The sequence below is a fragment of the Osmerus eperlanus genome, chromosome 10, assembly GCF_963692335.1.
Source record: "Osmerus eperlanus chromosome 10, fOsmEpe2.1, whole genome shotgun sequence".
NCBI classification, from domain to species: Eukaryota; Metazoa; Chordata; class Actinopteri; order Osmeriformes; family Osmeridae; genus Osmerus; species Osmerus eperlanus.
Genome location: NC_085027.1, coordinates 4,917,087 through 4,937,515, shown reverse-complemented (window position 1 = coordinate 4,937,515; position 20,429 = coordinate 4,917,087). Strand labels below are relative to the sequence as shown.

The 20,429-nt window shown below is 48.4% G+C and overlaps 1 protein-coding gene across 2 annotated transcripts in view; it reads left to right on the top strand.

The window, feature by feature from the left end:
• tln2a (talin 2a) overlaps positions 1 to 20,429 on the top strand; it is a 65,524-nt gene that overhangs the window by 34,948 nt on the left and 10,147 nt on the right. For both annotated transcript variants that reach the window (XM_062471038.1, XM_062471037.1), the window contains exons 11-44: positions 1,180 to 1,335; positions 2,388 to 2,489; positions 2,603 to 2,679; positions 3,615 to 3,795; positions 3,941 to 4,054; positions 4,144 to 4,252; positions 4,923 to 5,131; positions 5,926 to 6,024; positions 6,190 to 6,357; positions 6,744 to 7,038; positions 7,673 to 7,839; positions 9,553 to 9,681; positions 10,305 to 10,418; positions 10,622 to 10,735; positions 10,873 to 11,007; positions 11,123 to 11,251; positions 11,387 to 11,489; positions 11,968 to 12,176; positions 13,145 to 13,264; positions 13,431 to 13,628; positions 14,309 to 14,448; positions 14,990 to 15,083; positions 15,365 to 15,454; positions 15,702 to 15,824; positions 16,072 to 16,215; positions 16,316 to 16,477; positions 16,596 to 16,736; positions 16,853 to 17,034; positions 17,673 to 17,805; positions 18,203 to 18,304; positions 18,400 to 18,570; positions 18,887 to 19,033; positions 19,850 to 19,951; positions 20,069 to 20,188. In XM_062471038.1, the coding sequence (XP_062327022.1) occupies positions 1,180 to 1,335; positions 2,388 to 2,489; positions 2,603 to 2,679; positions 3,615 to 3,795; positions 3,941 to 4,054; positions 4,144 to 4,252; positions 4,923 to 5,131; positions 5,926 to 6,024; positions 6,190 to 6,357; positions 6,744 to 7,038; positions 7,673 to 7,839; positions 9,553 to 9,681; positions 10,305 to 10,418; positions 10,622 to 10,735; positions 10,873 to 11,007; positions 11,123 to 11,251; positions 11,387 to 11,489; positions 11,968 to 12,176; positions 13,145 to 13,264; positions 13,431 to 13,628; positions 14,309 to 14,448; positions 14,990 to 15,083; positions 15,365 to 15,454; positions 15,702 to 15,824; positions 16,072 to 16,215; positions 16,316 to 16,477; positions 16,596 to 16,736; positions 16,853 to 17,034; positions 17,673 to 17,805; positions 18,203 to 18,304; positions 18,400 to 18,570; positions 18,887 to 19,033; positions 19,850 to 19,951; positions 20,069 to 20,188 (4,779 nt within the window). The remainder of the gene's footprint in view (positions 1 to 1,179; positions 1,336 to 2,387; positions 2,490 to 2,602; positions 2,680 to 3,614; positions 3,796 to 3,940; positions 4,055 to 4,143; positions 4,253 to 4,922; positions 5,132 to 5,925; positions 6,025 to 6,189; positions 6,358 to 6,743; positions 7,039 to 7,672; positions 7,840 to 9,552; positions 9,682 to 10,304; positions 10,419 to 10,621; positions 10,736 to 10,872; positions 11,008 to 11,122; positions 11,252 to 11,386; positions 11,490 to 11,967; positions 12,177 to 13,144; positions 13,265 to 13,430; positions 13,629 to 14,308; positions 14,449 to 14,989; positions 15,084 to 15,364; positions 15,455 to 15,701; positions 15,825 to 16,071; positions 16,216 to 16,315; positions 16,478 to 16,595; positions 16,737 to 16,852; positions 17,035 to 17,672; positions 17,806 to 18,202; positions 18,305 to 18,399; positions 18,571 to 18,886; positions 19,034 to 19,849; positions 19,952 to 20,068; positions 20,189 to 20,429) is intronic.

Below are 20,429 nucleotides of genomic sequence, written 5' to 3'. Positions count from 1 at the left end.
TTCTGAACCTCTAGTAGGGTAGGGTGGAAACAAACCTGCTACAGCCCCCAACCAAGCTGTACACAAGCAAGAACCATCTTCTTGCTTGTGTACAGTACCACCCTCATGTTGGCCTCGTCTCATATAAGAGGAATGCCCTTTCACTTCAGTGGACAGCAGGGCCCATGAAAAGAATTCAATTCCACCTGAGCATTACATTAAAGCCTACCAGATGTCAGAAATATGCTCATCTGGCCACCACCGAAAAGCACGTGTTTTTTTCCTCTTGCTTTTGTGTTGCCGACCACATCCTTCAAATGGCAGATGAAAAACATGCTGATACACCTCCTCGTGCTTTAGTGGTATAATTAGCCCCATGTATGAAACTGAATTTATATCATTTAAGGAAATATTGCGGTTTTGTAAATTTAATTACTGGTGTTAATAATATTGATAACTGGTGTGGTATGAAAATACAGGATCCCAAGAAATTTTATAAAATAATCATTCCCTTTCAACTATGGAACACTTTGGAAAGTGCACACACACTGTTGCACTGGCTGGATGCCTCCCTCCCTCTGTCACCTCATCTATGGGAAGTTCAGCGAGTTTCTGGAAGGAACCCAACTGTGTGCTAGTGGAGTGTGGTGTGATGATTATTTCAGAGTGAGGGGGGGGGGAGTGGGCGGAGGATAAGGAGGAGGAGAGTGATAGAAGAGGCAAACCTGGGCCAGGGGAGTTAACAGTCACTTGCTGGTCGTCTGCCAGGTAGGTCTTGGCCTCGTGACAGCTGCCAACCCCTGCTGGGAAATAGAGATGACCCCCAGCCTTCACCCTGCCGCGGCCCTGCAGACCCAGTAGACCTGGCAGCACGGAGCAGAGCTTTAACGCACCTCACCTCTGTCACCGTGTCTCCTTCAATCATTTCTCACTCTGCTCAGTTTCCTAACTCACTGAGCGGCGGGGAGGATGAAGATGGAATAATGAGTGAGGGTGGAGGTTTACATTTTTGTACGTGATAAAAAAGGGTTCAACAATGTGTGACGCATTAACACATGAAGCACTCTCATCCGACCATGAATATGACGTAAATATAGATATCGTTTTTCCTTATTTCTTTTCGTTCAACGCCCTCCTTCCATTGTTCTCCGATAACCCCATGTCGCTAGCTAATCAAATTTCGTCAAATTGACTTTGCAGGAAAAGATGAAGAGTAAGAATAAGCTGGTGCCGCGTCTGCTGGGCATCACCAAAGAGTCTGTGATGCGGGTGGAAGAGAAGACCAAAGACGTGGTCCAGGAGTGGCCCCTTACCACCGTAAAGAGGTGGGCCGCTTCGCCCAAGAGCTTCACCCTGGTAAGACCGCTCAGCCGATGTCATTTGGGCTTAAAACCAACCAACACACACACACGCATTCACACTCGTGTCACCTGTGATTAAAATGAACGACACCAAATCCATTACACGCGTGGCTTCTGCTCCAAACAAAACACACGCAAGCACACCCAAAAGAGCATGCCTCATACGGTGTAGTGCACACGGCCTACACATGTTAAACATCCGCTGGGCCACCACCCCTTTTCAAGACTCGGTTGCATCCATCTCCTATGTGTTTAGAAGCTCAACTGGGTGGCGATGACTAGGTTGATGAAAGTGCTTTCTGCAGCGGTCATAAACAATCACAGCTGGGCCATCTGTCTATTCCTGCCGTTGTCCACTTGATTTACCAAACGGCTCCTTTGTCTTCTCAGTCAATGCCTCTCTTTTGTCTTCGAACTGGGAGTCAATAAGCATGAGAGTCTTAATCTTGTAGATCTTTCCTGGTAGACATGTAGTCTTTTCCACCACTCAATTGGATTAATCCTCCCTTGTCTGTATGCGGGTTGTGTGAGCAACTTTGAATTTAAAAGCAGTGCTTTTTTTGTGTGTGTGTGTGTTGGGTGGGGTGGAGTGAGAGGTTGAATTTAGACTGCTTTGGAATATATTCATACATTTTAGTCAGATGGATAGGCTTCCGTATTTCCGGTTTTACATATTTCTATTTGTAGCAACATAGTCGTACACTTTGGGTTTGTTTCTGATCTTTTTGTGATCCCTTCCCGTGTTGTTCCCTAGGACAGTGTCACCGATAATTGTACTATTCCAGTACCAGAATGTCTTCAATTGCACCGCAAACATTTTTAGCATAATCTGTACTTTAGTCTCCTTAGCTGGACTCAATTCAAAACATTATTAGGCCAACGTAACCTGCTATCTTGTCCTTTAGATTAAGACTAATCCCCTACTCTTGTGTTGAATCCAGTCACAAAGGCTTTCTGGATGTTTTTTTAAGTCAGTCCTCTGATCGGAGGCAGGTAGCACTGCTGTGGTGCTCGCCACTAGTATGACTGTGTGTTGGACCATTATAGGATTTTGGGGAGTACCAGGAAAGCTACTACTCTGTTCAGACCACAGAAGGAGAGCAGATCTCTCAGCTCATCGCTGGATACATCGACATCATCCTGAAGAAGGTAAGGTCCTAGACTCGTGTAGAATCACATTTAGGTGTCGAGCCTCCTTTAGATTGTAAAACCATAAATGCAATATTTTTTTCCTCATTGGTTGTTATATTTTCTCGCTGCAGAAGCAAAGTAAGGACCGCTTTGGTTTAGAAGGAGATGAGGAGTCGACCATGCTGGAGGAATCCGTTTCCCCAAAGAAGTATGTGAGCCAATCCCTAACCCTGGAACAACACAACAGCAATGATAAACTCCAACCCAGTCCCCAGTCCTATATCATATTAAACACTGAATCACTGCAGTCTACAGGGAACACTTCCTCTTCACACAAAATTATACCCGGGACAGCGTCCAACAAAGGAAGTTATGCCACGCCAGATAAACAAAATCTTTATCAGGACAATCAGTAATTACATGTTTATTAGGCCCTTTATCTAGATGGAGCGCTGGTTAAGTAATGGAAGCTGTTTTCCTGTCTAGCTCTCAATTGATATTTCTTTTCCTGTTCCGAGAGACTATTGGCCAGGATTGTTGTTCTATCTGGGCCAGTGTGGAAGGGCCCAGGGCAAGTCAAGGGCATTAATACTACACACCACACACACAGGAAACTCAATCTAGAAGGTTTCAGTCATGGATCAGCAAAAAAAGGCTAGTCTCCCGGAAGAAAGAAACAGGCAGTGTCATGTGTCTGCTGTTCTAAGGTTAGTGTGTGAGGTTGACCTTAGAACCTCAGAACCTTTAGTGTGTGAGGTTAACCATAGAACCTCAGAACCTTGGTGTGTGAGGTTAACCTTAGAACCTCAGAACCTTAGTGTGTGAGATTAACCATAGAACCTCAGAACCCTAGTGTGTCAGGTTAACCTTAGAACCTCAGAACCTTAGTGTGGGAGGTTAACCTCAGAACCTTGGTGTGTGAGGTTAACCTCCCACACTGAGCATGGCAGGGAGGTAGACACACAGCTACAAAGACTATGAACCACCATTGTCATTTGATGATGACGGATCCACAGCTGCCCCTTCAATTACTATAATTGTGTTACATGCGCAGGATGACAGATGGTGTACTAAATCATACATGTTAGCAGGTATAGCACATACTAAGCATCCGACGTTTGTGTGTGTTGATCTGTGTCCCAGGTCCACCATCCTCCAGCAGCAGTTTAACCGCGTGGGCCGGGCCGAGCACGGCTCAGTGGCCCTGCCGGGGGTGATCCGCTCTGGCTCCATCGGCACAGAATCCCTCAGCGTGGGCTCCATGCCTTCCGCCCAGCAGCAGATCACCATGGGCCAGATGCACAGGGGGCACATGCCCCCACTGGTGAGGGCACAACACTTTCCCCCTCCTCACACAGACACCCACGCACAATGAAACACATTTGGTCTACACCTTTCTGAACGCACGTGGACTATATGTTTGTCAGCCACGCGTTGATCTAGGTGTGTGTGTGTGTGTGTGTGGTTAGAGCTCAGCCCAGCAGGCTCTTATGGGGACCATCAACACCAGTATGCAGGCTGTGCAGCAGGCTCAGGCTGACCTGGGAGAGGTGGATGACCTGCCACCACTAGGCCAGGACATGGTACAGCACAACACACACATACTGCATTCTCACACATACACACATTGTTCTCACATCTTTGTCTTACCTGTGCCCTTCTCCTGGTCCAGGCTTCTAAGATGTGGATTCAGAACAAGGTGGACGAGTCCAAACACGAGATCCATTCCCAGGTGGACGCCATTACTGCAGGAACCGCCTCCGTTGTCAACCTCACGGCTGGTGAGTCACCTCAGAACAACCTGCACAACAGCGCTTAAACACACATGTGCATGCTAGGTGGAATATACAGTACTGTAGGGTTACTTATTGTAGTGGTTAGGAATCCATTTATGTGATTGTTTTACGTGGCACTTCCACACTGTACCTTGACATCAAGTTAAAACTTATGTAGTTTTGGGATAATTTAGTTTGAAGCCTGAGCTCTTAGCCAATGTTTTTACAAGCTCTTGTGGGGTTATTTCTCGCTGGTGGAAATTATTTGCCCAATTACCAATTCTGAGGTTCAAGCTTTCCCGGGATCTGTTTGTCATTAGCTGCAGATTGTATCGCACGTCTGAGGGTGGAATTGTTCTTCATCCTGATGTGGAGTAGGCCAAACTGGCACTCCATACTCATTGGTTATTGTCCTGCCAACCATGTGTTTTACTGTGCAGACAAGACTTCTTTCATGTCCAGTAGACCACTGTGGTCCTTTTTTTCTAACAATGTGTGTGATGTGATGTCAGCGGCACATATGAGGGAGACATTTGCAAATTGATGTTGTGACTGATCAGTAATGGGTCTAACCTTTTTATGGTTAACCAGGAGGTGGAACAAAGCACCAAGTTATGGCTGAACGTTCTCCCTGCCTCCCCTCCCTCCCCTCCCCTCCTTGTCCCCCCTGGCCCAGGTGACCCTACGGACACAGACTACACGGCCGTGGGCTGTGCCATCACCACCATCTCCTCCAACCTGACGGAGATGTCCAAGGGCGTCAAGCTGCTGGCTGCGCTCGTCAATGACGACGTCGGCGGAGGCCCCGATCTGATGAGGGCCGCAAGGACGCTGGCCGGTGCCGTGTCCGACCTGCTGCTGGCCGTGGAGCCCGCCTCCGGGGAGGTGAGGGGGGAAGGGGAGGCTCGAGTTCATAGATTGAAAAAATCGTTTTTAACATTTAATTTTGGGATATGAGTATCTGAACGGGCTAGATTGGTGTTAGCCTCGCTACTGAGTAATTAGGAGTGTTTGTTTACAGCTGTAGACTTGGCACACCGTCCTCTTGGGCCTCCTGAAATAATTCAATCTGGGCAGCTCGTAATGATGTGGCGTCTCTCCCACAGCCAGGCCCATCCAGCTTGACGTCGTGATTAGATTCATATTCTTCTGCGGTTGACAGGGAGACGAGAGTCGTTTGGTGTCAGTCTTTCATTGTCCTCCGTGTATTATTCTTTCCTGCCTGCCTGTCTGAACAAAGGCAGCCTTTTGGACCGAGATGCCAATGTTCCACTTGTTTTGTGGAGTTGGGATACAACAGAACCCCAATCGGTGGGGGAGGGCTACCGTGTTTTGAATCATTCATAACTGTCTAGATGACTAATGGATCCTACACATCCACCTGCGTTTCCAGATCATTCTGTTCTCCCCACCGGGGAGTAGCTTGCTCAGTTTTTGGGGAGTTTTTATTTTTATGGAGCAATTATTCCAAAGCTGTTTTAGAAATACAGGAGTTGCTGTTTGTGTTCCTGTGCAGAGGGACTTATTTAGTTTGAGGGAGGACCGTTTGAAGGCCAACACTTGGTTTTAAGTAGGTTGTTACTTTTTATGTGTCTGTCGGTGGTATGGCAAGGTTCCATAGGACCTGTAGTACGTGTGTGTCATTCTAAATGCATTTGTTTTTGTGTGTCGTCCCTCAGCCTCGGCAGACGGTGCTGACAGCGGCAGGAAGTATAGGCCAGGCCAGCGGGGACTTGCTGCGGCAAATTGGAGAGAATGAGACAGACGAGAGGTTCCAGGTAAAGAACCGCCACCTAACTGTCGTCACTGTGAACAAAACTATGCAGAACCACAGCCATGTAGAACACGTACGCTGTACGTTGCATGAAAAACTGGGCGAGAACAACAAAGTAAAAAGCATGTAGAGATGGTAGCTGTGGATAACATTTGTGTGTGTGATCCAGGATATTCTAATGAACCTGGCCAAGGCTGTGGCCAACGCGGCGGCCATGATGGTTCTGAAGGCGAAGAACGTGGCCCAAGTGGCCGACGACACGGTGCTCCAGAACCGAGTCATAGCCGCAGCCACCCAGTGTGCCCTGTCCACCTCCCAGCTGGTCGCCTGCGCCAAGGTAACACGTCAGACACACTCAGGCCAAAGCGTCCTGGTCACCCTGGAGGGTTCAGTGACAGCACTGAGAGGAACATTCAGGCCTAGTTAATTGAATCTTTTTACTTTTATTGGACTTAACCTCAGGCTTGGTGCCTGCCCATGGGTGATGTGCTGAAGTGGATGCTGTTGAGTTGCAAATCAGTTCAGTTTCCGTGTTTTAATGGGATATATGTTGTTGGCAGTCGTGATGTTACAGCGATACATGGATAATTAGATGTAAGCTCTTCTCTCCTGAACTGCAGTAAACAGGCACACTTGTTCTCCTCTCTCTCCCCTTCCCTCTCTCACTGGTTATGCCCTCTATACCTTCCCTCCCCTCTCCCTCTCCTCCTCGTCCTCCTCCAGGTGGTCAGCCCCACCATCAGCTCCCCGGTGTGCCAGGAGCAGCTGATCGAGGCTGGGAAGCTGGTGGACCGCTCGGTGGAGGGCTGCGTCCAGGCCTGCCTGTCGGCCACCGCAGACGGGGAGCTGCTGAAGCAGGTGGGCGCGGCGGCCGGCGTGGTCAGCCAGGCCCTGGGGGACCTTCTGCAGCACGTCCGGCACTACGCCTCGCGCGGCGAGCCCATCGGCCGCTACGACCAGGCCACCGACACCATCATGACGGTCACGGAGAGCATCTTCACCTCCATGGGAGACGCAGGTGAGGCTGGCCAGCTTTCTGTTCGATGAGACCAATTGCGATGTGAGATGGATAAATGATTAACGATGATGATCTCGCAAGTAAAAATGAAAGATTTGCGAACACTGTCAGTGAAATTGTGTGAATCTCTTTGTAGACGATGAGCCGTGACCAGACAGCTGTAATGCACAGTGGAGATAATGGTTTTTACTCTCAAAATTAATTTTCCTTCACCAAGATTACTTTTAAGTAAAGTGACATTCCGAATTTGGTAGACTTCTGTATCGTTCCCATCTGTCTGAAAATACAAGCTTTCACAACACAAAATATGTGGGTTTGTATTACACCTGACATGAACTTCAAATACAAAACTGGACTGGAAAAAGAGTAATTCATGTTCCAGGGAAATGTTGGCAGATCTCTTGGCAGATCCACTTGAATTCTGGAGGCTAGATGCCAGATGCCTCCAGACGTATGCCAAATCCACAAGATCTACCAGCTCCTCTACCCCCGCTGCCTGTCTGGATTGACCCAGACTGTACCTGCATCCCTGTCAGCTGCTCTCTCTTTGTTTCTCTCCTGTCTCTGTGGCTGTCATGTCTCTTCACATCTCTCTCTCTGTCTCTGTCTGTCTCTCTCTGTCTCTGTCTCTCAGGTGAGATGGTGCGTCAGGCCCGGGTCCTAGCCCAGGCCACGTCCGACCTGGTCAACGCCATGAGGTCTGACGCTGAGGCTGAGGTGGACGTCGACAACTCCAAGAAGCTGCTCGCTGCTGCGAAGCTGCTGGCGGACGCCACCGCCAGAATGGTGGAGGCGGCAAAGGTGACGACACACTTCTGCTTCCCAAGTTTAATAAAGAGTTTGTTAAAGCTTTTGAGAAGAGAGAACTGTGAGCTTGCCAGTTCATTCTCCGGTACAAACCAGACATAGTCTGGATTGTTACAAAATTGGATCCAACATCCCTGGAGAAGTGTGTGTGTGTGTGTGTGTGTCTCAATAGGCTCCCATCAGTATGTTCCCATGCCCTCTTCTGTACCAGTGACATCATCACATCTGACCCCCGCTGTGACTTGTGGGTACCTCTGATTGTACCACACTGACCCCATATGGTGACCTCTTGGCTTAAACTCGCCGGGAGACCCAGACACAGAGGTTCTCACTGTACAGAGAAGGAAGTCAGCCCTAAGGGGGTCTGAAGGAATGGGGCTTGTTCCTGTTATATCACAACTGGAATTCTCTTTCTGAAGTGAAAAACGTCAGGTTGTACTCGACACAAAAGTTGCCTAAGTGATTAAAGATGGTTGTCAAAAATTCCACAAAGCAGGCTTGGTTGCGTAAATTTGAATATCGCTCTGCTACGGCATGATCATTTCCTGGTTCTCTTCATTTCTCCAGGCTATATGAACGATGCTAGCATGGCAGGCAAGTATTAATGGTTAACCTTTTTATAAATGTTAAATAAGGCCATAGCTCATGGCTGGTTAGACACCTTTTGATGTGTCACGTTAATCAAAATCACAGCTATCCTTCTTATCAATAAGGGGATTAGACATCTGATGACTATTTCCTTGGTAACCTTCAGAAGGAGACTGCATTCAACGATGTTACTCCAGCTGAAGGGGAGACCAGGAAAAGAGAGACGTAATTTTGCTGAGGCATAGAGAAAGAGGATTGTGTCAGTGTTAAATCTGCAGATTAAAGATGAGACAGATGTTTTCTGGCTAATGATTCGATCCTTTTTAAATACGCTGTACTGTTGCGGTGTCGGAACCGATTGGGAATGAAGGAGGTGCACCAACACACAGTACACTGCCGTAAAGTATCATTTTTGCATCAATGTTCCCAAATGATGCCTAATTTGTATGTAGACGTCATTCCACATACACATCAAGACGCAACTCCCAAATTGTTGCTGTGATGTCTTCCAGTTGTCTCTCACAACCCATGCCATTATGGGAAAAGCGCATTTTCCATTTTAATTGTCGCCAAGTGATTTTGCCCCCGTCACCTGCTCTATCTTGAGAGAAACTGTAGCCCCAGGCCCAGCATGCCCCTTCTCATAAATGCACGCTTAATATAAACATCACCTTGAGGCTACGTGTATTTATAGTCTCTCTCTAGCCTACGACACGATGGCGGCTCCGGTAGTATCAGATGAAGCTGCCCTACTGCTTGTTAATTAACTAAATGGCATTGGGCTTAGCTCATGTCCATACCCCCGCAACAACAATAACAACAACAGAGGCCAGAGCTCTTAGGCATATTGGTTTGGGTGAACCCAGTTCCATGCTGTGCTCTCTTAGCCGGCTAAAGAACCCCACACAGAGGGATGAAGTGAGGTTGGTGTGTGTGTCGCCTGGTTCTAGCCGGACAGCGATGACGAGACAGAGATGAGCCGAGGCTGTAATTGGACTGGCGTGAGCGCTGGAGATTGCTTCGGATGACTTTCAGTCTGCTGTGTGTTTGCCGGAATTGTGCCATTTAAGTCTAATGATAGACGTGTGTCTCTCTCCCTCCCTCCCTCTCCTCGTGCAGGGGGCAGCGGCATACCCTGAGAACGAGGACCAGCAGCAGAGGCTAAGGGAGGCGGCGGAAGGGCTCCGTGTCGCCACCAATGCTGCTGCCCAGAACGCCATCAAGAAGAAACTTATCAACAGGCTAGAGGTAAGGACGGACCCGGTGGACTAGGAGGTACTAGTACGGACTGGTCAGACTAGGAGAGATTAGAAGGGACTACAATAGACTAGTGAGACTAGGTGGGCCAAAGAAGGGCCAGGCTGGGGATGGCCAAGGAGCTGGGATGCAGAGGCACTAGATTAGGGAGGAACGGGAAAGAAGAGACACAAATGTTTATTCTCTGACAAACTAAATACATTTTTCTCTATATACACACTCGTAATCCACTTTCCCCATGTTATGTATTTGGACCTGCCTTTGTGAATGCTTAATGTATCGAGAAAAGTAACTGTCTTGTTAATGTTGTACTTCCTCCAGTTTAGTATAGCTGGTTTACATTCTAAGTTTGAATGTTTTCTTTCCCCTCCATGTTTACATTCCTGCAAAACCTTGCTTGTTTTCCATCATATGGAATAAAGAAACATAGGAAAAGTTTCCATGAAAGCTCATGACGAGCATGTTGCCAACACGATCCTGGATGCCCATGCCCGACATTAAATCAAACGCGTGACCTTTTTCATAACAGGAGGCTGTGTGTGTTTTTAATTGGGTGACTATGGGATTCAATACATGCCTGTAATGTCTGCATGCGTGTGTTTACATTGCCGCAGAATGCCGCCAAGCAAGCTGCTGCTGCGGCCACCCAGACCATCGCTGCCTCTCAGAACGCCGCGGCCTCCAACAAGAACACAGCCGCCCACCAGCAACTGGTGCAGAGCTGCAAGGTGCTGAAACATAAAGCCCCTCTGGGTTGCTGGGGAGACGTGGGCGGGGGGAGGGGGAGGGGGGGTTCAAAGCTAGAGCTGCAGCATATCCCCTGCATTCCAACCATAATTGTGTAATGCATGCATCTACAGTGGATGGCTGACTGTAGCAGCTACAGTATGTGGTAAAGTATGTATGGCTGACTGTGTGTGTGTGTGTGTAGGCAGTGGCGGACCACATTCCCCAGCTCGTTCAGGGAGTTAGGGGCAGCCAGGCCCAGCCTGAGGACTTGAGTGCCCAGCTAGCCCTCATCATCGCCAGCCAGAACTTCCTCCAGGTACACACCTAGTTCATTGCAAAGCTAATAACATGTTGGAGTAAAAAAAAATGCAAATGCAATGCAAATGCAAATGTCACATCATGCACTTTGCCGGTTTAAAATTGGCATGTTGACATTTTGTTTTTCCCGGGAAGCCTGGAAGTAAGATGGTGACGTCTGCAAAGTCCGCTGTTCCCACGGTGACTGACCAGGCTGCGGCTATGCAACTGGGTCAGTGTGCCAAGAACCTGGCCACCAGCCTGGCGGAGCTCCGAACCTCAGCACAGAAGGTGACCACAAACATGCCTTGCTTAGTCATACCTGTAATCTGGCACCTGCATTGCAATGCTATTATGTACCCCAGCCTTAGTGAGGTTGATAAAGGTCTGTTTGTCCCTTCTGCAGGCTCATGAAGCCTGTGGCCCCATGGAAATCGACTCAGCGCTCACCTCCGTCCAAACGCTAAAAAGCGAACTCCAAGATGCCATGATGGCCGCCGTCGACGGGCAGCTGAAACCTCTTCCTGGAGAATCGGTCAGGCTTCCCCGAATGACTCATGACAACAACACATAATCAAATCGGTGTTGTGTATTTTCTCTCAGAGACTTCAAGTCTGATTTTGTTTGCGTGTTTTTTGTTTTGTTTTTTTTGTCCTTCCTTCTGGCCCAGTTGGAGAAGTGTGCTCAGGACCTGGGCAGCACCTCCAAGTCTGTGGGCTCCTCCATGGCCCAGCTCCTCACCTGTGCAGCCCAGGGCAACGAACACTACACTGGTAGGTGCTCCTCCCTGTCAGCTATGCTGGCGAGAACACACACCCGACAGGACAAGGAGTTTTAGACACATTTGTTTGACTTCTTCGTTTTGGTTTGGTTACAGTGACAAGTCGAACTCATACCACTGGAAAAACTCCCTCTTTCAAGGATTTCATTGATAGACAGTGCATTCCTGCTGTAATCTTGTCACATGGATGTCTAATGTGAACTGATTCGATTAGCTTTTTTCTCCTGGTGTTGTAAGTGAAATGTCACATTCCCCCAGAAACTCTGATTACATTGCGCTGCCTAGGAAGCATTCAGCCGTTCAGACCCTAGAAGCAAAGCAGCTGTACACACTCTGGATAATAGGAACCATTGAAGTGTATTAGGAATTCATCCACCCGGATGTCAACTAGAAATAGTATAGTAAATGTATGCTTATTTCTCAATGTTTTCTGTTTTTTCTAACTGATCCATTTGTGTGTGTGTGTGTAGGGGTAGCAGCCAGGGAAACGGCCCAGGCGTTGAAGACCCTGGGCCAGGCAGCACGAGGCGTGGCTGCCTCCACCACCGATCCCCAGGCGGCCGCCGCCATGTTGGATTCAGCCCGCGACGTCATGGAGGGCTCAGCCATGCTGATCCACGAGGCCAAGCAGGCTCTGGTCTCCCCCGGTGATGCAGAGAGCCAACAGAGGCTTGCTCAGGTGAGAGAGGATGGCCACGAGCCGCAGGTTCAGATGGTGTTGCAGTAAGGCTTGTTTGGTTCTGCTGTGTTCCTTTTTACTGATCTGAATGTAGAAGGCCCCAACTATATTCCAGCTGTTTCACCTGAGCAGAGTCTGCTGACTAATGATTTCAAGTCACCTCCTCTCTCTCGACAAATAAGCCTCAGTCTTTCATGTGTAGCTTTGAAGCTCAGGGAAGAGGAAGCTGGATTATTCAGTTGTCTTCTGACTGTTCACATACCTTGCCATGACAAGAACACCATTTACCTTTTCCACCTTACACTGTTAGTAAAGTATGAGGTAGGGGTGTCGTTGGAAATGATCTACTCAAGCGAGACTCGCACCTCAACTCCTTTCAGATGGAGCAAGATGTTCGTACTGATTCAAATCTAAGCAGATTTTCCGCCCAAGCACACATCAAAAATTCATGTCTCACCCCTCCAACACGCACGCAGGCACAAACAATATGAATAAGTAATGCATTTCCACATGTAATTTTAGATAAATTGATTTGGTGCCGGACAAGATCTTGTTGTCGTCCTGTATTCGCTCCCTTTACAAATGAGCGCTGATTTAGAAAAAGTGTGTGTTCAGAACAGACGGTCATGGTGCTCTTTTGTCTGTGGTTGCTTGAGACCTTGCCAACGGGCTCCATTCGCATCCTTTTCATGTTTTCAGGTGCTCTCCTGTTTTAGCTTTCTCCGCGCGCTACTGCGACGCCGTGATTCTGTGTTGCCATCAACGGCCCAAAGGGGACACGAACATATTGGGGGACATCTGTTGGAAACCGAAGTGCAATTTAGCAACATCAATTACCCCACTCTGCTTCCTGGTTCATTAGCATTTTAGATTTTGAAATGTTGCTTGACACGGCCACGGCGGAGGGGGATGGAGTTCACCAGCTCACATTCACAGACTCGCTCACACACACCTGTTCTGTGATTCAGGTAGCCAAGGCTGTGTCCCATTCCCTGAATAACTGTGTCAACTGCCTGCCTGGCCAGAAGGATGTGGACATGGCCCTCAGGAGCATCGGAGAGGCCAGCAAGAAGCTCCTGGTGGAAGCGGTGAGTCTCGCCCGGCTGGTTTTAAACTGTGAGGAAGACTGCCTAGTTTAGGAGCCATTCATGTCGGAGTTTGAGACATTTTCAAGCATGTAAGTGGAATTTCTGACTATGTTACAAATATAATGTCATCACAACTGCCTGTCTCTTATCTTCTCCTCCCACGTAGCTTCCCCTGTCCACCAAGTCCTTCCAGGAGGCCCAGTGTGACCTGAACCAGACGGCCGCGGGCCTGAACCAGTCTGCAGGGGACGTGGTCCATGCCTCCCGGGGCTCCAGCAGTCAGCTGGCCATGGCATCCGGAAAGTTCAGCGAAGACTTTGACGAGTTCCTGGATGCCGGCATCGAGATGGCTGGACACACTCAGGTATTGTGGCTTGTAGAGATCTGGAAGGGTATCTCTATTTCTAATATAATAGTCAGTGGCCAATGATTCAAAAAAAGTAATTCTTCTCTTCTAACCAAATTGGCCATAATAGATGCAGTATAATTTGGAATATGGCATTCATGGTTGAGACAGAATATCTAGGCTTATTGATTGATTAGCTTTGCACAGTTGATGTTTTATTGTGTTAGATAATGGTCTCAGAGCAGTACATTGACTCAATATGATTGTATTTGAGATACAAATGTATTGCCTGGTTGGTCTGAATTGATCATCTGTAGAGGGGAAATGCGTGTAGCGTGATATTGATGATCTAATCAGGCCCAGGTGACCACATCAGCACAGCTCGGATGAGGGTTCACAGAGGAACAAAATATAGTCTTAGAATGAAGGGGAAGGGAACAAAGCCCTCATTCTACAAGTTTTCTGGTCTTTTTTATTTTATAACTAGAACAAGGGTATACAAGTTGTTCTCAGCGTATCCTAAGATAGCCTTTGTACCATTTTAGATATTGTTCGGGCCTGCTTGCCTTTTATGTACTGTATGGCTTATGAAGTTATTTCTTTAAATTAAGTTCAACTCTTCAAAGATTTCGTAGCCATTTTTATTTTTACACGATTCAGTGCAGGAGTTCATCTATGAATATTCCTCTGTATTGCAGAGGAAAGACGATCAGATCCAGGTCATCGGCAACCTGAAGAACATCTCCATGGCTTCCAGCAAGCTGCTCCTGGCTGCCAAGTCCCTCTCTGTGGACCCTGGAGCAGCCAACGCCAAGAACCTTCTGGCTGCAGCCGCCAGGTACCACACCCCGCTCCGGTCTCACCCGACACAGGGGGCCTCACCTGGGCCTGAACCCCATGAGTACGGGTGGAGAATATATCATGGAAAGTGTTTCCATGTTACGATTGATATTGACGAAGTATCGTGATTGATATGCGCATTACACGGAAAGTCCTGTGTGTTCCACCATCTTTAGGAGCGATATGCTGTCTCCATACTGTGGCAACGCCAGGGCGGAGCCTTGTGATAATTCTCACACCTCCAATCTAGCCGTGTTAACCAGTACAACATCTCACCCTTGGTGGGAAGCTGCTTTCCCCAGGCCTCTGGATTCTGTTCATTTCCTGTTGGGTAATTGGACCGTTAAGTGGCGTGTGACTGTGGAATGTCTGGGCTCACTGAAGCCTGCTGGAGAGGAGAGGAGGACCAAGAGTACCTTATTAGATTTGGAACCAATGGAGCCTGGCCTCTTGTGTTTGTGAAGTGGAGCTGAACGCCGGGTGTAAGTGCTCCCTGACACACACAAACACACACCTCTCTTCTGTCTGTTGTGTTTCAGAGCGGTGACGGACAGCATTAACCAGCTCATCACCCTGTGTACCCAGCAAGCCCCTGGTCAGAAGGAGTGTGACAATGCCCTGAGAGAGCTGGAGGTAGCACGGCCGTTTCCTCCTCAGCCGTAGCTTCAGCCACAGTACCGTCAGAAGTTATTAATAGAACCGTAGCCCTTGTAAACGTACTCAAAGTAAACACTTTCGCTACTTCTTTTGACAGAAGTTGTAGCAATAAAAAAGATTTGCAAAGCATACAAGACTAACAAGTGATATTCTGTGATGGTACTGCAGCTCCTTTGGCCATGCCTTCAAAGGCTGTCCAAGGCTGTAGGTGAGCCAAGTGATTTACTGTGTATGGTTTCGTCCCTGTCTTTTCTCAGGCAGTGAAAGGAATGCTGAACAACCCCAACGAGCCGGTCAGCGACCTCTCCTACTTTGACTGCATCGAGAGCGTGATGGAGAACTCCAAGGTACTGTAGCACCCTCCCCCCCCCCCCAACACCACCTCCACCCCCTCCTCCACCATGAGCAATGAGCACTATGCACTGCCTTGACAATCAAAACACGCTGTGCTCCGTGGGGGAGAAGGAGCGAGGAGTAAGAGAAGGGAGCCGGGTAAAGAATGTTTAAAGCTTACGTTTCTAATCCGTCTTTCTTTCTTTGCTTGCTCTTTTCTTCTGTGTGTGTGTGTGTGTGTGTGTGTCTTTGCTGGTACAGGTCCTGGGAGAGTCCATGGCGGGCATTTCTCAGAATTGTAAAACCGGAGACGTGCCGGCGTTTGGCGAGTGCGTGGGCGTGGCCTCCAAGGCGCTGTGCGGTCTCACAGAGGCGGCAGGGCAGGTAAGGCTGGGAGCTAAAGCAAGCCAGGACTGTGACCCGTGTTTTGCTCTGAAGCGTCATCCATCACGCACTGCAGTCGCAACATTGCTCGATCTGCAGTGCTCGGGTATTGATAAATCCCTGAGAGGCACTCTCGTGAGATACCTCCACAAGTCCCAAATCTTAGAAAAACCTGATCGAATTGCCGATATCTGAAACACTCTTCTTCCTCAAAATGTGTGTGAGTATGAGTCACATCTCTCTACAGGCTTCTTACTTGGTGGGCGTGTCCGACCCAAACAGCCAGGCGGGGCATCAGGGGCTCGTCGACCCCATCCAGTTTGCACGGGCCAATCAGGCAATTCAGATGGCCTGTCATAACCTGGTGGAACCCAACAGTAGCCCATCCCAGGTCAGACCACTTACTGAACGACCTGTTATTTTCATAAATTATAACCTCATGAAAACATCCCCAGCTTTTTACATTAGTAAACCAGACGCTTTTCTCCCAGGTTCTCTCTGCAGCCACCATAGTGGCAAAGCACACCTCAGCTCTGTGTAACGCTTGCCGCCTGGCCTCCTCCAAGACAGCCAACCCCGTTGCCAAGAGGCACTTTGTCCAGTCGGCCAAGGAGGTGGCCAACAGCACGGCCAACCTGGTCAAAACGATCAAGGTGAGAAACGACCGCAGCTTTATCAGTTTGTTGTGTTGTTGCAGCGAGGGATTCCATGCGAGCCACTGACCGTTGTGTGCCCGGGCGTGTCCGTGGGCCCTTCTCTTTGTTTTTCCAGGCCCTGGATGGAGACTTCTCTGAAGAGAATCGCAACAAGTGCCACGTGGCCACAGCTCCTCTCATAGAGGCTGTGGAGAACCTGACGGCGTTCGCATCCAACCCGGAGTTTGCCAGCGTCCCTGCTCAAATCAGCAGCGAGGTATGGGCACAAACCAGAAGTCCCGCTCAGGAAATTCTTATATTTAACGTTAAAACGTTTCGTATTTTCCCGTGTGTTCTTCATGTTGTTACATGTTGTGTATGTTTTAAATGTAGGGCTCTGCTGCTCAGGAGCCAATCGTCCAATCGGCGTGCTCCATGTTGGACAGCTCCACCCACCTGCTGAAGACTGCTCGCTCATTGGTTATCAACCCCAAAGACCCTCCCACCTGGTCTGTCCTGGCTGGCCACTCTCGCACTGTGTCGGACTCCATTAAGAGTCTCATCACAGCCATCAGGTTAGATAAATGGAACGTGCGCTCAGAGCATTGGAATTGCATAGAAACAGCCCAGAACATCTGCACATTAGTATTCAAACAAGTTGGCCAGTTCTGTCTTCCATGTATTTGTGAGCCTGCACAGAGAACAAAAACGTTTGTTACTCCGGCTTTTCAGTAGGGTCCTGCTGTGCCAGATAGGACGCTACTTATCACCACCCAGTCTCTCCCTTCTCAGCCGCTAGCAGGGTTTACTGCAGCCTGAATCTGAACAAGAGTGCTCGTTTTAGAAGTTGCTGAGCAGTGAGTCATCACGCAAGAAAAAGAATGTCAACCTAACTTACTGCTTCCCCATGGCTTGTCTCTTTGAACACTGAGAGGCTTCAAACTTGATTAAGCCGAGCATAACATGATCTATCGACAAAGTTCAGGGACACCACGTTCAATCTAAACCAATCCAGAGTTGAGTGAAGTTATTGGGTTGAGAGGAGGACAATGTTATGGTATCAAAGCATGCCCCCAGACTTCCTGTTCGGTGTCTCTACTGTCATAATACATAGAAACATCCGCTAAATATCTTCTTTTCTGACTTATCTTTCTATCCCTCCACCCTCTGTCTCTCTCTCTCTTTCCAACCCCAATATGTCTCCCTCTCTCAGAGACAAGGCCCCAGGCCAGAGGGAGTGTGACCACTCCATTGATAACATCAACAAATGTATCCGGGACATTGAGCAGGCCTCTCTGGCAGCCGTCAGCCAGAACCTGCCCTGCAGAGATGACATCTCACTGGAGGTAACCAGGGTGACCCTCTCATCCGTTCCCTCTGTTTTTGTTCCCTCTGTTCCTGTCTTTATTTCTCTTTCTCTCCCATTTCTCCCTTTCTGTCTCTGTCTCCCCCCCTCCCCCCTCTCTGAGTTTATTTTGCACTCCGATCTATAACCAGCTCTGCTGCTAATTAGCGCCAGCAGCCATTTTATGTCAGACTGCCTCCCCAGGGCGGGATCAGAGTTACCATGCGAGTCTTCTTTGGATGTTTGAGTTGTTGGCATACAGTATGTGTGGTGAAATATGGAGCTATGGGGATACACTTTCACTGTCCATAGATGATGGTTGTGTTTGCTACATCATAATGAACAAATAGGGCAAATTGTATTGGGATTCATGACATCGCTTGTTCCGCACTCATCAGGCTTTGCAAGAGCAGCTGACCTCCACCGTGCAGGAGATTGGTTACCTGATCGACCCCATCTTCACTGCCGCCAGAGGGGAGGCCGCCCAGCTGGGTCACAAGGTACCCATCAAATCGCCGCCATTTAACTCTTTGTGACCTTGCCACGCCAAGTCAATGGCAGCGTCCATAACATTAACCTTGGACCCCCTTCCCAGGTGACCCAGCTGGCCGGCTACTTCGAGCCGCTCATCGTGGCGTCAGTGGGCGTGGCCTCCAAGCTACAGAGTCACCAGCAGCAGATGACGTTCCTGGACCAGACCAAGACCCTGGCCGAGTCCGCCCTGCAAATGCTCTACGCAGCTAAGGAGGGAGGGGGGAACCCTAAGGTAGTCTGATCTGACCCCCCCCCCTCCCTCACCCCCCCCCCCTCACCCCCTCAACAGCATCATGGCTTCATGCTGCATGCTGAAGTGTCACTGACATGACACCGTTTTTGTTGTTTTGTGATGTGTGACAATGTTTGCAATGTCATGTGTCAATGTAACTTTTAAATGCTGCTCTGTTGCCTTTCTTGGCCATGTCTCCAGTGAAAAAGATTCTCAATGTGGTTTTTTTTCCTCTTCTTCCTGGTTTAAAGGTCAAATAAATCAAAGGCCTCCAGAGATTCAAACTACAGGCTGGTTAACAGTTTTCTGTCTGCAGGCGTCCCACACTCACGATGCCATAGCCGAGGCCGCCCTGCTTATGAAGGAGGCAGTGGACGACATCATGGGGACCTTGAACGACGCAGCCAGCGAGGTCGGCATGGTGGGGGGCATGGTGGACTCCATCGCTGAGGCCATGGGCAAGGTGAGTTGTGGCGGTGTATGTGTCTCTGTGTGTGGGGGGGAGGGCTTCGCAACCCTGATCTTCTCCTAGCAACCGACTTGGTGACACCAAGACTCTGTCATCCAATTAACAGTCATGTTGGGAACTGACACATATGAAGTGTGAAGGCAAGAAGAAGCCTGTGATCTTGAGCAGCGCTTGAAAAACCTCCTCGCTTGTATCTCTTGTTTTCCGTCATTCTGAGGTTTTCTGAGACATTTGGAGGTTTTTGTGAACCATCTGATCTGAATCTTACCGTTGACGTTTAAACATTTCAGTGATCGTACAGTATTATTGTACCTATGGTGTATCGCTTTGTTTGCAAGATGTGTGTGTGTGTGTGTGCGTACACGCGATTGTCCTGATTAAATTGTGGTAATCCTTAAATAATCCGTTGTGATAACCGCTCTCCTTGTGTGTGCCTTTAATAAGAGGGAATTAAATCATAGCTTAAGTCAGAGGATACCAATCAGTAATATTGTCAATACAACATTGACAACTGCATATCAAAGCGTTTTACAGTACGTTAGTTAATAAAATGGCTGTATTGCACAGGTTATAAAATCACATGATGTTTGTTTGTTAGGCATGGTAAAATAGCTGTGATCAGATGTTGGAAGCAGGTTTTCAGCCTGATGCTCTGGCGGTTATCTCATAATTGAAGGCATGAAGTGCGTATTATCACTAATGAAGGTGAATTAATTTTGTCTGGAAAATGTGCAGTACTGTTAATGAATTACAGGGTAATGATTCTGTCAGTAATGCAGGCTGACTTGGGTGTGTGTGTGTCTGTGTCAGCTGGATGAGGGCACTCCTCCTCACACAGAGGGCTCGTTCGTGGATTACCAGACTACTATGGTGAAATACTCCAAGGCCATCGCAGTCACTGCTCAGGAAATGGTGAGAAATTACTCAGACATAAGTAACAAGAGTTTTAAATAATTTAATTGACAAAACCATTCAGAAATGTCAGCCCTTATTAACAACCTGTGGTGTGTGTGTGTGTGTGTTTGTTAGATGACCAAGTCTGTGACGTGTACAGAGGAGCTGGGAGGCCTGGCGTCTCAGGTCACCATAGACTACGGTCAACTGGCCCAGCAGGGCCGTCTGGCCGCTTACACCGCAGAGCCAGAGGAGGTGAACAAACCAGTACTGGAAACTAACTGTAACGCAACCTTATACCAAGAGGAGAGAGCAGGGACAAAATGGCCGCCATGACTTGGCAGCAACATTGTTAAACTGTTTATCCTTTATGATGATGTAGTTTGAATTGTAAATGTGACAGGTTAAATCCAGAGCGTTCCTTGAGTCTGACCACTGAAATATGATAGACCAATGTACTTCTGATCATCGATTGTCTGCTGTACTTATTATATGC